The sequence below is a fragment of the Phaseolus vulgaris genome, chromosome 11, assembly GCF_000499845.2.
Source record: "Phaseolus vulgaris cultivar G19833 chromosome 11, P. vulgaris v2.0, whole genome shotgun sequence".
Taxonomy (NCBI): Eukaryota; Viridiplantae; Streptophyta; class Magnoliopsida; order Fabales; family Fabaceae; genus Phaseolus; species Phaseolus vulgaris.
Window position 1 is genome coordinate 3,725,925 of NC_023749.2, and position 20,361 is coordinate 3,746,285.

A 20,361-nucleotide genomic window follows, 5' to 3' on the forward strand; every position below is an offset into this window, starting at 1 on the left:
GCACAAAGTGATATTGAATCATGTTAGTAGATTTCTGACATGAGTGATTTGAAATGAGTTATTTGTTATTTTTAGACACTTGATTCTTTAATATGTTTGAATCTATGGTGATACATATTTTTGTGATTGAATTATTTGGATCTAATGTTATAGTGATAGTTTTAAGAATATCTAGTTTACCATGCTTTCATGTTTATGTTTTTTTTAATATGTGGTGATCGTGTATTACATGAAAATAGATGATGTTGTAGGTGGTAGAATTCCATAATAAATAAATAAAAACTCCTTTTTTTATATGTTTTATTTTGCATATATATATATATATTAAAAAAATTATAAAATAGGAATATATTTTTAAATACTATTTAATAAATATGTAAATTATATAACTTTTAAAGTGATATAACTAGAGATGTTTACATGTCATCTTAAGTTTTTTTTTTTGTCAATTTAAAGAGAGGTAGCATCCCCACTTTATTACTTTATTTTAGTATTCTTTGATAAATCATTGTTACATTCAATATTTTTAAGGTAAAACTTAGTTAATGGTTATAAAAAAAATTAATTTAAAAATAGATATTTATTGTTCTTATGTTTTTTTATAAAATATATTCATATCCTTTCTAGTTTTAGATATATTTACTTTTCTTATATTGTTTTAATAAATGGTATTCATAATTCATTATATTTTTTAAAATTTTATTTTTTAATATTTATAGTTCACATTTCACATGTACTTTAAAAAAATGATAATTATAATTCATTATAATATTTTATAAAAATAAATAAACGTAAGTTAATAAATTCAGACATATATTCAAGGTTTAGAATAATTTTTTCCTAGATATTATTAGAAGAAAATAAAATAAAATTTTATAACCTATATAATTAACATATACTAACTAAAACTATATTTTATATAAATTATACTAAAAATTAAAATTAAAATTAGCTATTTTCTCTTTTAAAAAGTACTTATAAAATATATATATATATATATATATATATATGTGGATATATACATGTCAATATAAGTGTACTAATTTTTTTTTTTTATGAAATTGCACCTGAAATATATATCTTGAGATGATTAGAATATTTTTTAGTAATACCCTTTTCCTGAAAACATAAATTTGTTATGTTACAATTTTTTATATAAAAGAAGACAAATTAGCAAAAACTTATTTTAATTTACAAGTCTTGCTTAAATATTAAATTATGATGCATTGCATAAGAATTTTGGGAAGTGACTTCTAATGAACGAAACACCCTTTGTTTTTCCCAGTTGTTTGGTATGATTCCATCATCATAGTAACACCTTTCTTGTTTCTACCACACTTTGCTTCAAATCTAAGCTCAAAAATAACTAATAGACCAATAACTCAGAACTTTCACTCGTACATGAATTTCTATTTCAGTCACTGTTTATTTGACTTGAAAGAAAATGTCATTGACCACCATTTACAATTGTCGTAACATAACAAATTTTGAAACCTATTTGTTTATTTATAAGATAAGATAAAAGAGTTTTTCTTCTTCTTAATATTTTTAAAATGTAGTTTTAGAACTTTTTGTTGTTGTCTTATTTTAAGTTATATAACTAACGATCTTCTATATGATTTGTATTGTATATCATTTTACAAAAAAGATTAAAAGTTTTTTACTTGTATCTATAGACTAAAATTGATGTCTTTTGGATAAAATTTCTTGTCTTTTATTTTTATTTTTTCTCTCTAAACTCCTAATGTAGTTAATTTTTTCGGTCTAAATTTTTAATGTAGTTAATTAGATTTATATGATTAGTTTATTTTTATGTAATGAGATGTGTTGATTAACTAAATTTTAAATAAATAAAAATAAAACTCAGACATGTCTTTTAAATGGTGTGTTCGTGTGTAACACACGTATCAGACAGCGACACTCGTAGAACATGTCGTAGAACATGTACAGTGAAGTGTCAAATTAAAAAAATATTTATTGGATTTCTGACAATTCAAGAGTAGTTCTAATACAATTTTAAAAAGTAGAAATACATTAATTTTTTTAAAACTCAAATTTATTGTATAATTTTTTATTATGATTACAAAAATAAGGAACAATTCCTTTTAAACCAGTCATGAAAAACATCTTTGTGCTAAAATAAATTTGAAACACACTTGTATACATAAATTCTTATTATCAATTTATATAATATATAGATTTGTGTCCTACATTTAGATATTATACGTATATATGTGTCTCATATCCTATATTTTAGATATTATACGTATTTTCGTGTAAGTGATGTATTATTATATGGGCAACATAGATTTTCAATCATTATAGATAAATTAAAAACATATTATTATCAGAGTAGTGGGATGAATCAGTTTATTTTAGCAAAATGTTGATTACATTTTTGTGTGAGAGAATTAAAAAAAAAGTATTAATTAAGTGGAATTAATGGTTGATAAATATGTAATAAACGGTGATGATGGGAGAAATGCAATAACAATGTAGCATTTGAAACTTCTGATGGGCACGCTAGACACACACTACTTATAGAAATTTGATTCCGATCTTTCTCTCTCTCTCTTTCTCTATCTTTTCTCTGTCTCTCGTTATTCTTTTTCTTCGTAAATCAACAAACATACCCAAAAACCATAGCCAGATCTCATCTGAAAAGAGAACTGAATATTCTCCTTCTCTCACATCTCTCATACATGCTTATCATCACTCTTCTGTCGGTGAACTTCATCTCTTTGTTGTAATCAGATCTGAGGTAAATTCGCTCCACTTTTCAATTTCGTGTTGCATTCTGAATCCACGGAGTGATAATAATTCCATACAATGAGATTTGATTTTCGTTCTGTTTAGTCGGAATCAGTAAAAATATGTGGGGGCAATGTTGATTGTTAATTACTATAGCTTGTAATGAAATTTGTGTCCGAGGTTGGTTCCATTTGAGGCGAGAGAAACGTGTTTCGTGTTTCGGAATGGGGATTGGGGTTTCGGGTTCTTATTGAGGCATTGGAAACTGGAGTTTTTTTATCAATTTGATTGGATCGTGCAGAGACGGTGCTTGTGATCGAGGGAAGATGCTTACCAAGTTCGAGACCAAAAGTAATAGAGTGAAGGGACTCAGTTTCCACAGCAAGAGACCCTGGATCCTCGCGAGTCTTCACAGTGGCGTGATCCAGCTATGGGATTACCGAATGGGGACCCTTATTGACAGATTCGACGAGCATGATGGTCCTGTCAGAGGTGTTCATTTCCATAATTCTCAGCCCCTGTTTGTCTCTGGAGGTACCTATTCACAACCCTTATGTTTTTGTATCTGTAATTTACTATCTCTAAATCTCCTTACACTGCTTATACTCTGATCCGTTAGTCATATATCCTTTATTGTTGTTGGACTGCGTGTATCTGAATGGGGGCACTTATTTACAAATTAAAACCCTCCTTATGTTTTTCTATCTGTATTTTACTATCTCAATTCTCCGCAGACTGCTTATCTCTGATCTGTAAGTTGTGTATCCTTTCTTGTAATTGGTCTGCGCATATCTGAAATGAGGGCTCTCATTCATGTTCTACTTCAGACCCGTGGCAAAAAATATTAGTTGCCTTGGAGACATCTTAACTACACCAAAATCCGGTTAAATCTTTCTGGTTTATGTAGATTTGTTTGTGTAAGAAGCATCTCTCTGTCTAGATCTGCTATGCTAACCGAATGAAAGTAGAATTATGAATGATGGCTCATATTTGGGCTGCATTATATATAATATAATGCTTCTTTTATTAGTTTGTATATGGTGATTGTATTATCTCTTCATCTATAGTCTTTGCTTGCGCCTGGTTGATGAAAAAATATAAGAATGGGGGATTTGCATATATGTTTTAGCGTAGTTGAAATGCTCTGGATCTGCAAATTAATTACTACTATAAATATGGCTTTTGAAAACAAAACAGTGCTGCATGGCATCTTGTCCCAATGGTTGGGTTCGATGTGATTTTCTGAAAGTTTCATTTGTCACTTGGAGTGGAGAAGATAATGATGTGTTATGTACGTTGATAAAATAAATTGTTGTTCAAGTGGAAAGGGAGGGTTTTGTACTTTATACAATTTGATTATTTTGTTTGTTTCTTGGACAGGGGATGATTACAAGATTAAGGTTTGGAACTATAAGATGCATAGGTGTTTGTTCACTCTTTTAGGACACCTTGATTATATCCGCACTGTGCAATTTCATCATGAAAACCCATGGATTGTGAGTGCCAGTGATGATCAGACCATTCGCATTTGGAACTGGCAGTCACGGACCTGTATATCTGTTTTAACTGGACACAATCATTATGTTATGTGTGCTACATTCCATCCAAAAGAGGATATTGTTGTGTCAGCTTCCCTTGATCAGACTGTTCGTGTTTGGGATATTGGTTCTCTCAAAAGGAAGGCTGGGCCTCCTGCAGATGACATTCTACGATTGAGTCAGATGAACACAGATCTTTTTGGAGGTGTTGATGCAGTTGTTAAGTATGTATTGGAAGGTCATGATCGGGGTGTCAACTGGGCTGCTTTTCATCCTACACTGCCTCTCATTGTCTCCGGAGCTGATGACCGACAAGTGAAACTTTGGAGGATGAATGGTAAATTTGAAACCGAGATAATTACTTCATATCCTCCTAGGAATGTCAAAATCTTTCTATTCCATATTTTCATGCTAACTGCCCTTTCGTATTGATGCTATTCTGATTGTTACAAATATTAACAAAACAGTGTTTGGACGAACTTTCATGCATTGTTGGTAGCAATACCTTTCATACAAGATGGATTAACTTTTTAGTGCTTAGTTATCCGAACCAAGTATAGTATTTTTATTGACCTTCTTAGTGTCCCTAATATTTTTTATTTTTCACTTGTTTTCAGATACTAAGGCATGGGAAGTGGATACTTTGAGAGGGCACATGAATAATGTTTCATGTGTTATGTTCCATGCCAAACAGGACATCATTGTGTCAAATTCCGAAGATAAGAGTATTCGAGTATGGGATGCCACAAAGCGAACTGGAATTCAAACTTTTCGCAGGGAGCATGATCGGTTTTGGATTCTTGCAACACATCCTGAAATGAATTTGTTGGCAGCTGGTCATGACAGTGGCATGATAGTCTTTAAGCTGGAGAGAGAAAGACCAGCTTTTGCAGTCAGTGGTGATTCATTATTTTATACAAAAGACCGATTCTTGCGTTTCTATGAATTTTCTACACAGAGAGAGACACAAATACTTACAATCAGACGACCTGGCTCTTCAAGTTTGAATCAATGTCCAAAAACTCTTTCCTATAGTCCTTCGGAAAATGCAATTCTTCTCTGCTCAGATGTGGATGGAGGATCTTATGAGTTATATTGCATATCGAAAGATGGCACAAAGGACAGTTTTGGCAGGGGTGATATGCAAGATCCAAAGAAAGGTCTTGGAGGATCTGCAGTCTTTGTGGCTCGGAATAGATTTGCCGTCCTTGACAAAGGTAGCAACCAAGTCTCTGTAAAAAATCTGAAAAATGAGCTTGTGAAAAAGAGCGCCCTCCCAACTGCTGCAGATGCTATATTCTATGCTGGAACCGGCAACTTGCTATGTAGGTCCGAGGATAGGGTTTTTATATTTGATCTACAACAGAGGATTGTTCTTGGTGATCTTCAGACCCCTTTTATAAAGTATGTAGTCTGGTCTAATGACATGGAAAATGTTGCTCTGCTCAGTAAACATGCGATTGTCATTGCTAGCAAGAAGCTTGTGCATCAATGCACCCTTCATGAGACAATCCGAGTTAAAAGTGGAGCCTGGGATGACAATGGCATTTTTATTTACACTACATTAAATCATATCAAATACTGCCTCCCCAATGGAGATAGTGGGATAATAAAAACACTGGATGTCCCAATCTATATCACAAAGGTTATTGGAAACACCATCTTTTGCTTGGGCCGGGATGGGAAAAACAAGGCTATAACTGTTGATGCAACAGAATATATCTTTAAGCTTTCGTTGTTGAAGAAAAAATATGACCATGTAATGAACATGATAAGGAATTCACAGCTTTGTGGGCAGGCTGTGATTGCATATTTACAACAGAAAGGGTTTCCCGAAGTTGCCCTCCATTTTGTGAAAGATGAGAGAATCCGATTCAATTTAGCTTTGGAGAGTGGCAACATTCAAATTGCTGTTGCATCAGCTACAGCAATTGATGAAAAAGATCACTGGTACCGATTAGGGGTTGAAGCTCTTCGACAAGGTAACTCTGGAATAGTAGAGTATGCATACCAGAGGACCAAAAATTTTGAGAGACTATCATTCCTTTATCTCATTAATGGTAACGTGGACAAACTTTCAAAAATGTTGAAAATTGCTGAAGTGAAGAATGATGTGATGGGTCAGTTTCACAATGCCCTATATATGGGCGACATAAAAGAGCGTGTCAAGATCTTGGAGAATGTGGGACATTTGCCTCTTGCTTACATCACTGCATCAGTGCATGGGCTACATGATGTTGCTGAAAGGCTTGCAGCTGAACTTGGCGACAATGTTCCATCTTTTCCCAAGGGAAAAGTACAATCTCTCTTGATACCACCATCACCTGTATTGTGTGGTGGTGATTGGCCCCTTCTCAGGGTCATGCGGGGAATATTTGACGGTGGTTTTAACAATACAGATCGAGATGCTGATGATGAAGAGTATGAGGCCGCTGATGGTGATTGGGGCGAGGAACTTGACATGGTTGATGTTGATGCATTACAAAATGGAGATGTTGCTGCAATTTTGGATGCAGTAGAAGTGGCTGAAGAGGATGACGAAGAAGGGGGATGGGACCTGGAAGATTTAGAGCTTCCTCCCGAAGCTGACACACCAAAAGTTTCTGTCAGTTCACGATCTTCAGTGTTTGTGGCCCCAACACCTGGGATGGCAGTTAGCCAGATATGGATTCAGAGATCATCTCTTGCAGCTGATCATGTAGCTGCTGGCAATTTTGATACCGCAATGAGATTACTGAACCGGCAACTCGGGATAAGGAACTTTGACCCCTTGAAATCTATGTTCCTAGATCTGCATACAGGCAGCCATTCCTATCTGCGTGCTTTTTCGTCTGCACCAGTTGTAGCAATTGCTGTTGAAAGAGGCTGGAGTGAGTCATCTAGTCCAAATGTGAGAGGCCCACCAGCACTTCCTTTCAAATTGTCTCAATTAGATGAAAAGCTCAAAGCTGGTTACAAGTCAACTACTTCTGGGAAATTTACAGATGCTCTTCGCACCTTTATCAATATTCTTCATACCATTCCTTTGATAGTTGTTGAGTCAAGAAGGGAGGTTGATGATGTGAAAGAATTGATTGTTATAGTGAAAGAGTATGTTTTGGGGCTGCGGATGGAGCTAAAAAGAAGGGAAATTAAGGACGATCCAGCACGCCAGCAAGAGCTTGCTGCTTATTTCACCCACTGCAATCTTCAAGTGCCTCACTTGAGGCTAGCTTTGCTGAATGCCATGACTGTCTGCTACAAGGCAAAGAACCTCTCCACGGCAGCTAACTTTGCCAGGAGGTTACTTGAGACCAATCCTACTGTTGAAAACCAAGCTAAGACAGCAAGGCAAGTGCTGGCAGCTGCAGAAAAAAATATGACTGATGTCTTACAATTGAACTATGATTTTCGGAACCCATTTGTAATTTGTGGGGCAACCTATGTGCCCATTTATCGTGGACAAAAGGATGTCTCTTGCCCCTATTGTACTTCCCGTTTCGTGCCAACCCTGGAGGGGCAGCTATGTGCTGTGTGTGAGCTTTCGGTGGTAGGGGCGGATGCTTCTGGACTGCTCTGCTCTCCTTCCCAGATTCGTTGATTGCACTGGATCAGGAGCAGTTAATGAATTTTTGTTTCAGGTCAATTTTCAACAGCAGATAAGAGTCCTATTGATCAATTAATATATTTTTCTGTAGAAGCTAGAAGTAGTCATAAGTTACTGTTTGAGTGAATTTCTGTCTTTCCTTTTTTTTTCATGGTTTCCCTTTACGATTACCCCCCTCATCTAAGTATAAGAAGAAAGGGGAGAAAGTCTATTATTAATCTTTCATGCATGTGAAGTTTTCTTGTATTACGTTGAATTAATTTTATTAGTTTGAGTTGGAAAAAAGTAACATTTTGAGGCTTTAATAAACGCACTTATACAGTGATTCATGATTACTTTTTAAAATAATGACTTGCTTTGCAGTGTAGACCATGTTTCCATTTTTCTGCATTTTTAACTGCCCAACCCAATCGTCCACAATATATGTGTACTTTGTCTGAATTCTGATTTGCCCAAGTTTTTATGTTATAACTCTTTTTACAGAGTTAGGGGTTTTGTGTTTTAGGGTTTTGTATGAAGGTTAATGAAAAAATAATCAATTCAGTAAAAGTGTTACCTTTAGGTGTGAGTGGCCACCGACAGGAAGTGTACGCAGTTTGGAGGTGCTGAGTGTCAGAGATATTTGGAAAAGTACAGAGAGAAAAGGTTATAGTGGGGAGAGAGAGAGAAAAACTTGTTACATAACATTTTATATTTGTCATCGTTATATTTTCAAATAATTGTTTTGTTTTACATGCTCTAATGTCCAGAGACTAGAAACGGGAAGTAATTCTATTACAACTCATTTTACCATTATATGCCTCCACCACCAACATTTTCAGATAGATTTTCTGCAGTACAAACCACTCTTCCAACTAACCCTTGTTTTTCTCATTTAATACATCACACATTGTTACTTGTTCTTTATATTTGTTTCCATGTTTTCGTATAAGTATCATATGACCATCCATAGAAGAAACAAATACTTGGCCATCATGATTTAGATTATTCATGTTATTAAAATTGTCTTTGAGAAATGTATCTATTCTGCATTGTGTTTAGTTTCTTTTTATTTTTACTTTTATGTTTTTATTGTGTTTTCATGATTAAAGAAGTAAATAAAAGGTAAGATTCGTTAATTATAAATTTTTAGATGTTTAAACCTTTCATTTCATCTCAGTTAATCCTTGTACTCTCAAATATCATTTGTAGAATATTGTCAAGGCGAGTTTAGAAGTACCTCACAAGTCTCACATTTCATTGTAGTTGATCTAAATCTTTAATTTCCAACATTTTTATTTTATCAACTATGATGTTTCTTCCTGCACCCATCAATATCTAAAAATACAATTTTACTCTTTTTTAAAATGAATTTTGGATTAGCTTTTCTAGAATCTTTCGACACTCCTTTCTAAAATTTATAAGTGTATGTTGAAAAACTTTTTCTGAAAATAATGGAAAGCATTTTTTGGAAAACATTTCCAGAATAAGATTTTTAGAACATGTATAATATATTGTGGAATGTGTTTTTAAGAAAAAAAAAATTGGAAAAAGATTTTCGGAATGAGACCCAATTAGATGGAACACGTTATGGAATGTATCTTTCAGAATAATTTTTTAAAATATATTTTGTAAAGAACTTTTTGAAATCAAACTGATTAAATGGAGTCTTTTATTCCTTTTATCCATTTGATGGGATACAGGAAGAAACCATAAGTTAGATGTAATTTTATAGATATTTTTGGTATTTCGTATTTTTCATTGATTAACTGTTTTTTCTGAACAACTAATGAATGTGTACAGTGCTAAGTGGTATCAGTATATGGATATTCATAAGATCTTACTTTCTAATGCAACTAAAATTAGGATTTCACTTCAATAATTTACGTTAATATGTAAAGGAAGTAGTTTGTGCACATACAGTGAGAAAGATTTTACTATGTTATTCATTCATGAACTTTCATGCATGATACATTTATTAATTCTTAATTCGTGTTAATGATAATTAGTTGAACGGGTAAAAAGATTAGACTGACACTGTGTGTAAATTATACTTTAATATAAAAACTATTGGTATGAAACTCTTTGATTGGAAAATAGCACAAAAGATACATAAAAATCTTCTTCTAAGTTTTTTTAGACCATAGTTTTTTTTTTTCTCTTTTCTGAATTTGGTTCAATTTCACTTGATTTCATCTCTTCCCGGTTTTTTATTTTATTTTATTCATCCTTTTTCAATGAGAATTTCGAAAACAATAGTGAAATTTCAACATATTTAGGCTTTGAGTGTATGTTGTTCCAATCAAACTCTGGTTAATTCTCCTTGCACCATATCAATTTAATCTACACCTATCATTTTCTTTAAAATTCTAAATTGCTCTTATTATCTTTTTTTGAATTTTCACATCGAGAATGAAAAAAAAAAAACTACAATTTTAACGTTGGAAAGACATTCATGTGTTGCGAATTATTATATTTAAAAGACATATCTAAGTTCTGAATTTATATATCCATCTTCTTTGTGTTGTGAATATAAATATCCAAAAAATTAGAGTAAAATAAATATATTTTTAAAGTGTTGATAGAAATCACAATTAATCTGTTTAGAGGAAAATCTTAGTCAATTAATCTAAGAAAAATTTCACTTATAGATTACAAACAATTGCTTTTAAGATGATAATTAATTATAAACAAAGCACAACAATTTATTCCGTCCATTAGCAGAGAACAAATATTGATATTGACTCTTAATTTAATTTAGATTCGGTATTAATCATTCATTTGCTTTTTATGTTTTAAATCAATTTTTCAATCAAAATAAATTCTAAATTGAAAAAAAAAATGATCTAACACATTATTGATGAATATTTCCTTAAAGAAAAAAAAATAGAGTTTGTGGGTTGAGCGGTCACAACACAACACACTGTTAACTTCGTTTTCTTGTTATATAAAAAAAGGTCAAAATAAGTTCGTGAATTAAAAAACCTTAATGCACTATATTATAAAACGGATTAAAATATATCCAACCATTTTCTTTTACCATGCATTGCATCTCTTATTTTTATTTAAGAAAGTAGAATTTTTAAGAATTCTTTATATTTGTTAATTTAACAAAGTAAAATATTTAAGAAAAAATGCTTGATAAATAAAATAATGTAATAAATATGGTTAAACTTAAATGAAAAACTAATAAAAAATATTTTTATATAGACTACCAATATCTTTTACATAGACAATCATTTGAATTTATCCCAGCTTATTTAATTATTGGGTTCGTGATGGTTATTAACTTAATTCTTATTGCTTAATAAAATAATTGTTTGACATAATTATTAGAATTTAAAGATTAAATGAGTTGGAATAACAATTTTAAAAAATATTTTTACAAAAAAGAGTATTCCTTTACATTTTCCTATTGCTTTGTTTTCTGTAATGATCATTAGCAGAACATGGCGTTGCCAAAGTTTTAGTATTATTGAACCACTTTGTGAGAATATTCTTTGAGAAGTTCTTTTTCCATTTTTCTCTTTTTATTGTTTTTATATTTTTTCCTCTTTTGTTTTATTATTATTAAGAAAGATACTTTTACATTTGGGATTGTGCTCTTTCCTTTTATATTTATCTTCTACGTTAAGAAATAAGAGAAACAATATTTCCTTTTCTTTTCTTTCTTATTTCACTCAAACAAAAAATATGAAGCTAAATTAGAAAGATCTATATAAAGAGTATTATTCTTTATAATATAATATTTGTATGTATACAAATTTTTCTAATTCTACCCTTATTTAATATATCTCATTTTATTGATATAATAGAGTATTTTATCATTTTATATAAATTACTTAAAAAAATAAAATTATTTAAAAAAAATTAAATTAATATTAAGAGACCGTTTTTATATGCAAACTAGTTCCTCACTCTTTTCTTAATTTTTTTGTTTTGAGACAACAATAGAAAGAAAGAGAACATATTCTCACCCTCTCACACCAAATCTCATATATCAAACAAAATAATTTTTATTTTCAATCACTTTCTTTATTCCATTTTAAGCAACCAACTATATTCCTTGGTAAAATCATTATTCTTTTGTATCTACCATCATGTGAATCTTAACTTTAACGTGAACATCATCACACTCTCTAATTCTAAAATTACCAATGGAAGAAAAAAACACTTAGAAAAAAGAGAAACTCAAACCAAGAGAGAAGAAAAAAAATTTGATTAATAAATTCTTTTTTTTACATATTTTTTTTTCAAAATTATTTTTTATGTATATTAAATTTTTATCATCGTAAAAATTGAGAAAAGGGAAAAATTCAGATAAATATAGATAGATATTACGTATGTATTTCTACTACTAATAATAACTCTTGTAATAATTATTTTCGAAATTGCATCTAAGATCATTCCTATTATCTAGTAGTATAAAATTATAAAATAAAGTATCGTACGAAACATGATTAACATCATGTATCTCACTGAGACTCACATGTTAGAAGCCATCCATAAATTCTGAAAAAATTTATAAAAAAAATATCCACATTCCTTACATTTAAATTTATAATTTTTAAAATTTATTTCGTATGTTATTTCACCAAATTTTTATTTGACGATAAAAAAAGCATTGGTGAGTGGCGTCCATAACACCCAACTCCATTTTTGCACCACTCAACAACCATTTAAAACAACACCCAGCTATTCTTCCTTCAACTCTCTCTTAAAAAAACCTAATCCAACAACCACTTCATAATATACAAACATCTTACAAAAATGAAGACTTCACTAACAAACAAAAGTGTTATAAAAAAATTTATAAAATAACTTAAATTTTTTTTTTCTTCACAAAATTGACTTGACTGATAAAGATTTATATATTGTACGTTAATCTATTTTTTTAATGAATGTTAGAAAAAGAATTTAAGTTTAATTTAGTCTCATAAAATTGACGTGATAATCTATTTCTCATATACTGTAATCTAAGTTATGTCAATATTAATAAATAAATTTAACTCTTATTTAAAATAATAATTATTTTACTTATATATTACAATAAGATTGGTAAAAAAATCTATCATAACTTTAATAATTTAAGATATGTTCAAATATTTAAGATAATTATTTCTTTTATTAAAAAAGTTAAAATTAAACTTTTTTTTATAGTTATAAAGGAAATCAAACAATAAAAATTAAGATCCAATTGTCAAATCACATCCTTTTCATCTTAAACTACAAATGATACTTAACAACATCATTACTTAATAAATTACACATTTAAATACTATAAAATATGATTAAGAAACAACTGGACGAATCTAGACTTGAACAAATAAATTAAATATTGAGGTTCAAAGTTGTCCAATAAATTCGTTAAGATTAGTCCAATGAGTAATTACTGTCCTAAAATAAATTGAAAATATATACTTTCTAAACAGATCTTATTTATTGTTGTTAGTTAGTCAAACAAATTATAATTAATACGGTATTTTCAACAATTTATAATTAATATGCATAAAATAGCAATGCTTGTTATAAACTAATGAAAGTTTTTCTGTAACGCGTAAAATTAATAATATGATATTTTTTTTGTTTTTTAAAAATATTGATTTTATCAAATTAAATATTTTGAAAGTATATTAATATAATAAAAAATATTTTAATATCTTACCTTAAATTTTGTGCATATAGATGTATCGGATTAAACGTGCTCGCCAAACATCTTGAATCACCGACAAAACTCCCTCGCCGCCACTTTCTTCCAACGTGAGATTGTATGTACTTTTTTTTTTTTTATATGTATAAAATATAATGCATCAGGTTTAAATTTAATTAAATAAGAGAGTAGAAATGAAAACTCAACTTAATATAAACGTATGAGTACCAAACTTACACTCCATAATTGGAGTATTTTCTCTTTATACGATTTATTGAAACTTATTTTAATTGAGAAAATAATAAATTTATCCAATTTAAAGGAACGATGTTAAAAAGTCATATTTATAGTATAAAATTATTATATTAGTTTTTTTACTAAAGTTGGGAAGGGATTATACTCTTATCTCCATTCTTCCTAATGTATTTGGTTATTGGTTTCGGTTCTCTATCTCAATAAAATGTGAGAATATTTGTAAAAAACACTCTAACGTTTAAGTTAGTTAATTTAATATATAGTAGTTTGAGTATTAATTACTATTAAATGTATACTTTTATTTCGTTATCTGACGTGTAATTATAAAAATAAGAGTGTACCTATGTAGGTGAGTTTGTGTTTAACACAACTTATCAAACTAATATTATAATTAATAGAGGATTTAGTGCAGGTATGTTATGTTTGACTAATCTTCTTAATTAAAACAAAAATTATTTGTGAGTGAAGTCATTCTACACAAGTTTAATCTTATATGTCAATATCTCTTTGACCACATAGTTTCTATTAAAAAGTAGATTTTAAGCTTAATATTGGATTGTTATCGAACCATCCATAATATGTTGTCTCATACACGAGTTGTCACTCTCGGTGTGAATGAGGTGTGTTGGAGATCACACATATTTTAGAGATTAAAGCATTTTATAGTATATAAATAAGTGCAAATCTCACCTTATAAGTCCATTTGATGGAGTTGAATTAGACTTAAAATTTACTTTTTAATAGTTTCAATGATTTTGTGGTACACATCAATGTGTTTTGGCTACATAAATAATAATTATTAATATTAATAATATAGAATTGCTAAATTCATTTGAATATATAAAGTTGAACACCTTTAAATAAACTAGCCAAACAAAATAAATATGAATTAATTACTCTTTTCTTTAGTTTGGATTTTTTTTTCTTTTTATAAGTTGTTTTTAAAATTCAAATAAAATCAATTATTTTATGGTAACTATAAATTAATTGTATTTAACATGTAAATTAATTTACATATATTTAGTTTGATAAAAAAAATATCTTTTTGGTAATCATTTTATTATAATTTTAAATTTGTACTTAGAAATTTAAAACGTATTTCAACGAGTTGAATTAATTTATCGCTTTATCACAAATATCAGTTATTTATTTATTTATGGTTGAGAAAAAAGAAAGTGGGTAAGAAGCCGTAACCCAGAAGCAGTCGCACGTACGGAGTTACACGTGTTCGATTAGTATTGGCCTAAGCACGTAATAAAAGCTGTTGCAACGTTGTACCTTAACGACACGTATCCGTGCATCGCAAGCAACGTATTTTATAAATACTTTATTTATTTTTATATTCACTCACACCACACACCTACGCAACTAACAAGAGAGAAAAAACACAAGGAGGAGAAGAAGAAGAAGAAAAAAAGAGTCAATTAGGTTAACAATGGAAAACCAATCCTCAGAGATGCACTTTCTCCTCCTCGAAGAGGTTCAGTTTTTGAAGGTCAACGACGATTCTCTCTTGCAGTGGGAGCTCGTCGATGTCGTCGACGCCGAAGAGGATTTCGACGCGTTCGAATCTTCCAATTCTTCCGATTCATGTCCCAACCATGCTCCAATTGAAGAAATTCGCCATCTTCTTCTTCGTGAGAGTTTACACGATCACGAAATTGATAGCGAATCGCAGGGAGAATCGGGTTTAGAAGTTCGGCACTACGATTATCACCAACGTCACTTTCCCCTTCGTGATGTTGATGATGGTGATGATGATGAGGATGACGATGAGGATGATGATGGGTATGGTTTGGATGACGAGCTTGTTCCGTGGACGGTGAGCAACAAGTTCGGGAGACAGAGGATGAGGAAATTGGGGAAAAGGGTATTTTCGAAAATGCACAGCTCCAAAAAATCTCCTTATCTGTTTGTGAGGCCTGGGTGTGTCCGTGGCAAACATGGTTTGGGCCTTAAGCATGTTACTGACTCCTAATTAGGGTTTTCAATTATTGATTTGGGGGCTCTCTTGAATTGTGTTAGGTTGCTTAATTTAACTTTTAGAATCCCTGATTATCATTTGTATTTGAACATCAGGTGGATATATCTCTAGGACATGTAATTCGATGTCTCTCTTTCTTTTATGTGCATACCTTGTACTGATTCTGAATGTATCTATCAATGGAAAATGAAAAAAATTCTTATGCTTTTGTATATGTTGTGTTGATCTTATGTTTTAGTAGGTAATTGTCACTTTGGTTTGGTTCTGATGAGGGATAATGGTTCTGTTTATTTGAATTCCGTTTGTGTAGGGACTACGTTTGTGTGCTTGTTTAAGGATAAGGTTGTTTTGAAGTTGTGGTTTGATTTTTTTGCTCAAAACTTTTTGGAGATTCCAACTCTGGAGATTTCAAATCGACTAGAGATGAGGACACTTGTGGATGTAAATCTCTTCTTATGAGTCAGTTTTATGAATTTGAGTTAGGCTTAAAACCCACTTCTTAACATGGTATCCAGAGTCATCTTGAGTCTATCCTAACGAGTATTTGTTGGATTTATCAAGCCATCCACTATCAGATCGTTATCGGACTATCCATAACATATATCTTCACGCACATGTTGGTAATCTCGACATATCTTCACGCACATGTTGGTAATCTCGATGACGTGAGGGGTGGGTTGGAGATTCCACATTGACTAGAGATGAAACATTTCATTGTATATAATTCATTGTATATAATTGGATCCAAACCTAAACTTATGAGCCGGTTTTATGAGTCTGAGTTAAATTTAAAATCTATTTCTTAAAAAAAAATAAAAAAGTTCGGTTTTCATTGAAAAATCTGTTTCCATTGGAGGGGCAAAAATTGTGGAGTGGAAATTTTTCGATTCCATCCTTTCGTAATTTTTGTTGAATCGGACTAGTCAAAAATGGTTTTCATTCAAAGCTGTTTGATTTGTTCAAACAAATCATGCTTTGGAAGTTGAGATTGAGCCATTCGTGGAAGCCACTTCTTATCTTCTTCATGCAATGTTTGATTGGTATGCCTCTGTTATCGAACGATCCTTAACTTTTTGGTCCAGAGAAAAAGATCTGAAATTAATTATTTTCAAGTTTTTTAACTGAATACTTTTAATTTTTTTTACTGTAGCAACTTATATTTTTGATGGAAGAAACAATTAGGATGTCCCAGGACTAAAATGTGTAAATTTTAAAAGGTAATATATAAATACTGTTTCCGGACACCAAAAAATTAAATAGAGAAATTGTGTTTTAAACATAACTTTTGATTTAGATAAGTGATTGGTTTTAAATATAATTTTATTTCTTATTTTAAATTCATGTTTATAAAATTATTTTTTTAAGAGAAATTTATGTTTTCAGTTTTTATTTTTCAATTTAAAATAAAAACTGTGTTTATAAATGTAATATTCATAATTTTATTTTTAATTCATCTTGATAGCAAAATATTTTTAAAGAGAAATTTGTGTTTCTCGTGTAAAAGAACGGAATAATTAAAAAAAACATTGTTTATTAACATTGGAACTCATAAACATATAAATATAAGTCAAAATTAAAAAAAAGATGAGATTCATATATAGACATTCATTATCCATATCTACTAAAACTAAGAGACCCAAGACCAAGAGAAGAAAAATATAAAAGATAAGCTTTATTATACGTACAATAATATTGTAATTTGTAAAACATCAATAATATTAGAGTTAATCCACAAATTGATCTCCTAGTAAGTTGTTTAGATGACTGTTAGATGTGTGTACTTTTTTAGAGGGTCTTATCCTTTTTATTGGTGTTTTGTTTTCTACATTAAACAATTTTTATTTTATTTTAGGTGGTGATTTATTTCACGTGCTTTAGTTTTATTATATATTTTAACTTTGATCCATTTTTATATTTTAGCGGCGTAATTTGTGATGCGAATTACTAGTAATTAGTCAGGGGTATGGATAGTATGGGCTTTCTAATGATAGCCAAGATTAAATTAGCTCGGATTTTATTTTTGGTAAATTCTTCTTGCACCCCCCCTATGAGAAAAAATCCTTTTTAGTAGTACTCCCTCTTCATCTTCTTCGTCTTCTCAGCTAAAATATACCTTTGACATTTTCCCTTTTTGTATCATTGTAATCTGGATTGGGTAATTTGAAAAAAAAAAAGGATTATACTATCCATAACATATTACATTTTTTAAATGCATTTTAGATTTGTCTAACATGGAAGCTTTATAAAAAAATTGCACTTTAGTTTGTGCAATCCAAAATGTATTTCTTGATATGGAAGTACCTGCATTTTAGATTTGTCTAACATGGAAGCTTTATAAAAAAAATGCACTTTAGTTTGTACAATCCAAAATGTATTTCTTGATATGGACGTACTTTCTATATTGTATAATTCAGAGTGTGTTTGGAAAACATAGCGTATTCCAAATTATGCAATCCATAGTGTATTTCTAAATATACCTTTTGCATTGCACAATTCAAAATATGATTTTTTTTCAAATACATTCCAAATTGCACAATCTTGATAGTACTTTTAGATCCGAAAATACGTAATGAATTATGCAATCCAAAGTGTATTTAAAAACGTAATATGTTATGGATCGTGTAATTCAGAGTGTATCTAGAATGTGTTTGTCATTATACCTATTATTTGTAAAGTTTATTCAATTTTGATTTTTATTAATATAAGAATTATGTTGTAGACAAAGTCCTGGATAAGACAAGAGGTGGTGCATCTCAAGACACTGGTAGGTAGACCTACAACATCGATCCGTGTAGGAGATCATGAACAAATTCGCCATTCTAGTGTTAGTAATGTGATAGATGCACATGGAGAAGGACATGTTCAATATGAAGGATTTTTCGAAGGACTTCCAAATCGTTCTTTATTATTAAGTTTTATTTACCATGTTCCCTTAAAATGTGGGAGGGTGAGGTTGGAATAAAAAACTTTAATTAAGTGTTATATTGGTCATGATGACATTGTTTTTAGTTACAAACACTCATGTTTTTGTTAGGACAGTGGATAATTAAAATTGGTATTCCATGGTCTTAAATTAAGTAAATTTGGAATTTCTTATCCTTAAATTGATGCACTCCTTAATTCGGGATTGTTGTCATTGTGCAACATAAGTTATTATGAGGTTGTCAATAATGGATTGATTTCAGTCTATGTGGAAAGGTGATATCGTAACACCAAAACTTTCCACCTTTCGATTGGTGAGATAACAATAATGTTGGATGATGTGTATTGTTGCTTTATATCTCCATTGTGGGTCAATTTCCTACACATATCCCAATTGATTTCGTTATAGCTTCAATAGTTTTGGTGGAATTGCTAGGGGTTGACTTCGGTGATGTCACCTTAGAGATGAGATATTCTTGAGATGCACACGTCAAACTTAGTTGGCTCCGAGAGTTATACGAGGAGTGTTGCATTCGCCAAACTCGAGAGTGTGTTGTGAGAGTTTATTTGTTGCATTTGGTGGGATGCACGATATTTGTTGACAAAAGTGAAACATCAATCTTTGTGTCGAACTTGTTGATGTTTAGCAATCTACGAATGTGTGGTGGATAATCGTGGAGAACTATCACACTAAACTACATGTTTGTCTGGTTAGGAGATGCGTGATTTGCCCAAACAAAGCAATTTAACAGTTATGTGATCTTATACAAGTAAATCATATACATTGTTAATAAAAGTTACATTTATTGTTATATGAATACATAAACACTATTGTGTTGAAATTGTAGTAGGTATGGATATAAAAACACTTTATGGGCATGAGAAGGAGGGGTATGTAGCTCACTTATGAAGAGGTTCACCCACGGGCAACATGATATGTCATTGGACGACATATTTGCATTGTTGTTGTTGTGTAGGTCCATTTAGATGTTCTAACCCATGTTGGCGTTATTTGGAGTTCATAAGAAGACCATCACCACAGTAGGTTGTTTAAGTCAATATCCTTATTTTTTGGCCACATTCGTAAGAGTACGTGTATGCATTGAAATTTGCCCAAACATGTGTTGCAGTAGTACAAATGAGCAGATGGTTCCTCCACCTCTTATGTCATATAACGATAGAGATGACAAGAGGTTACACTTTGTTGACCACCTCGTCACAGGTGTGACACTAGCTTCTCATGAATCTACATGTGCAATTGAATACATGCAGTGGTTCAAAGTTGTGTCATCCCCATATATAGTTTGTTGTGTAGAGAAAGATCGATCGATTGTACTACCATGTCGTCATGCTTGTAGTCCATATGATGGAGACATATACCCACATCACATTAAGATCATGAATCTCCATCAAGATATTATGTTGTTCAATATATGTATTATTTATTATTTACTACGAACTTCATTTTAACATAGACATTAACAAATGTCATTTTAATGAATGTAAAGTATATTAAGGTGGGTCGCCAACATCTTGCAGAGGATGATAAATTATGACCACGTCACTGAAGGCATTTTAGCACGAGAGGAAACACATAATGCACTACAATTTGCCTGTGACTTAATGAATAAGAGAGTTGTTTATGTTAGACATTCTCGTCTTGTACGCGACAGAAGTCAAGGACATAATACTTAGA

At 30.9% G+C, this 20,361-nt stretch overlaps 2 protein-coding genes across 2 annotated transcripts; both read left to right on the forward strand.

Moving 5' to 3' along the window:
• Nucleotides 1-2,474: 2,474 nt before the first annotated feature.
• On the forward strand, nt 2,475-8,223 carry LOC137810865 (coatomer subunit alpha-2). Its single transcript, XM_068612341.1, has 4 exons — nt 2,475-2,761; nt 3,053-3,285; nt 4,132-4,626; nt 4,907-8,223. The coding sequence occupies exons 2-4, from the start codon at nt 3,078-3,080 to the stop codon at nt 7,867-7,869; spliced, it is 3,666 nt and encodes a 1,221-aa protein (XP_068468442.1). The 5' UTR covers nt 2,475-2,761; nt 3,053-3,077; the 3' UTR covers nt 7,870-8,223.
• Nucleotides 8,224-15,049: 6,826 nt separating this feature from the next.
• Nucleotides 15,050-15,955, forward strand: LOC137821308 (uncharacterized). Its single transcript, XM_068625831.1, has one exon. It carries the CDS (start codon nt 15,195-15,197, stop codon nt 15,735-15,737), a length of 543 nt encoding a protein of 180 aa, XP_068481932.1. The 5' UTR covers nt 15,050-15,194; the 3' UTR covers nt 15,738-15,955.
• The last annotated feature ends 4,406 nt before the right edge of the window (nt 15,956-20,361 follow it).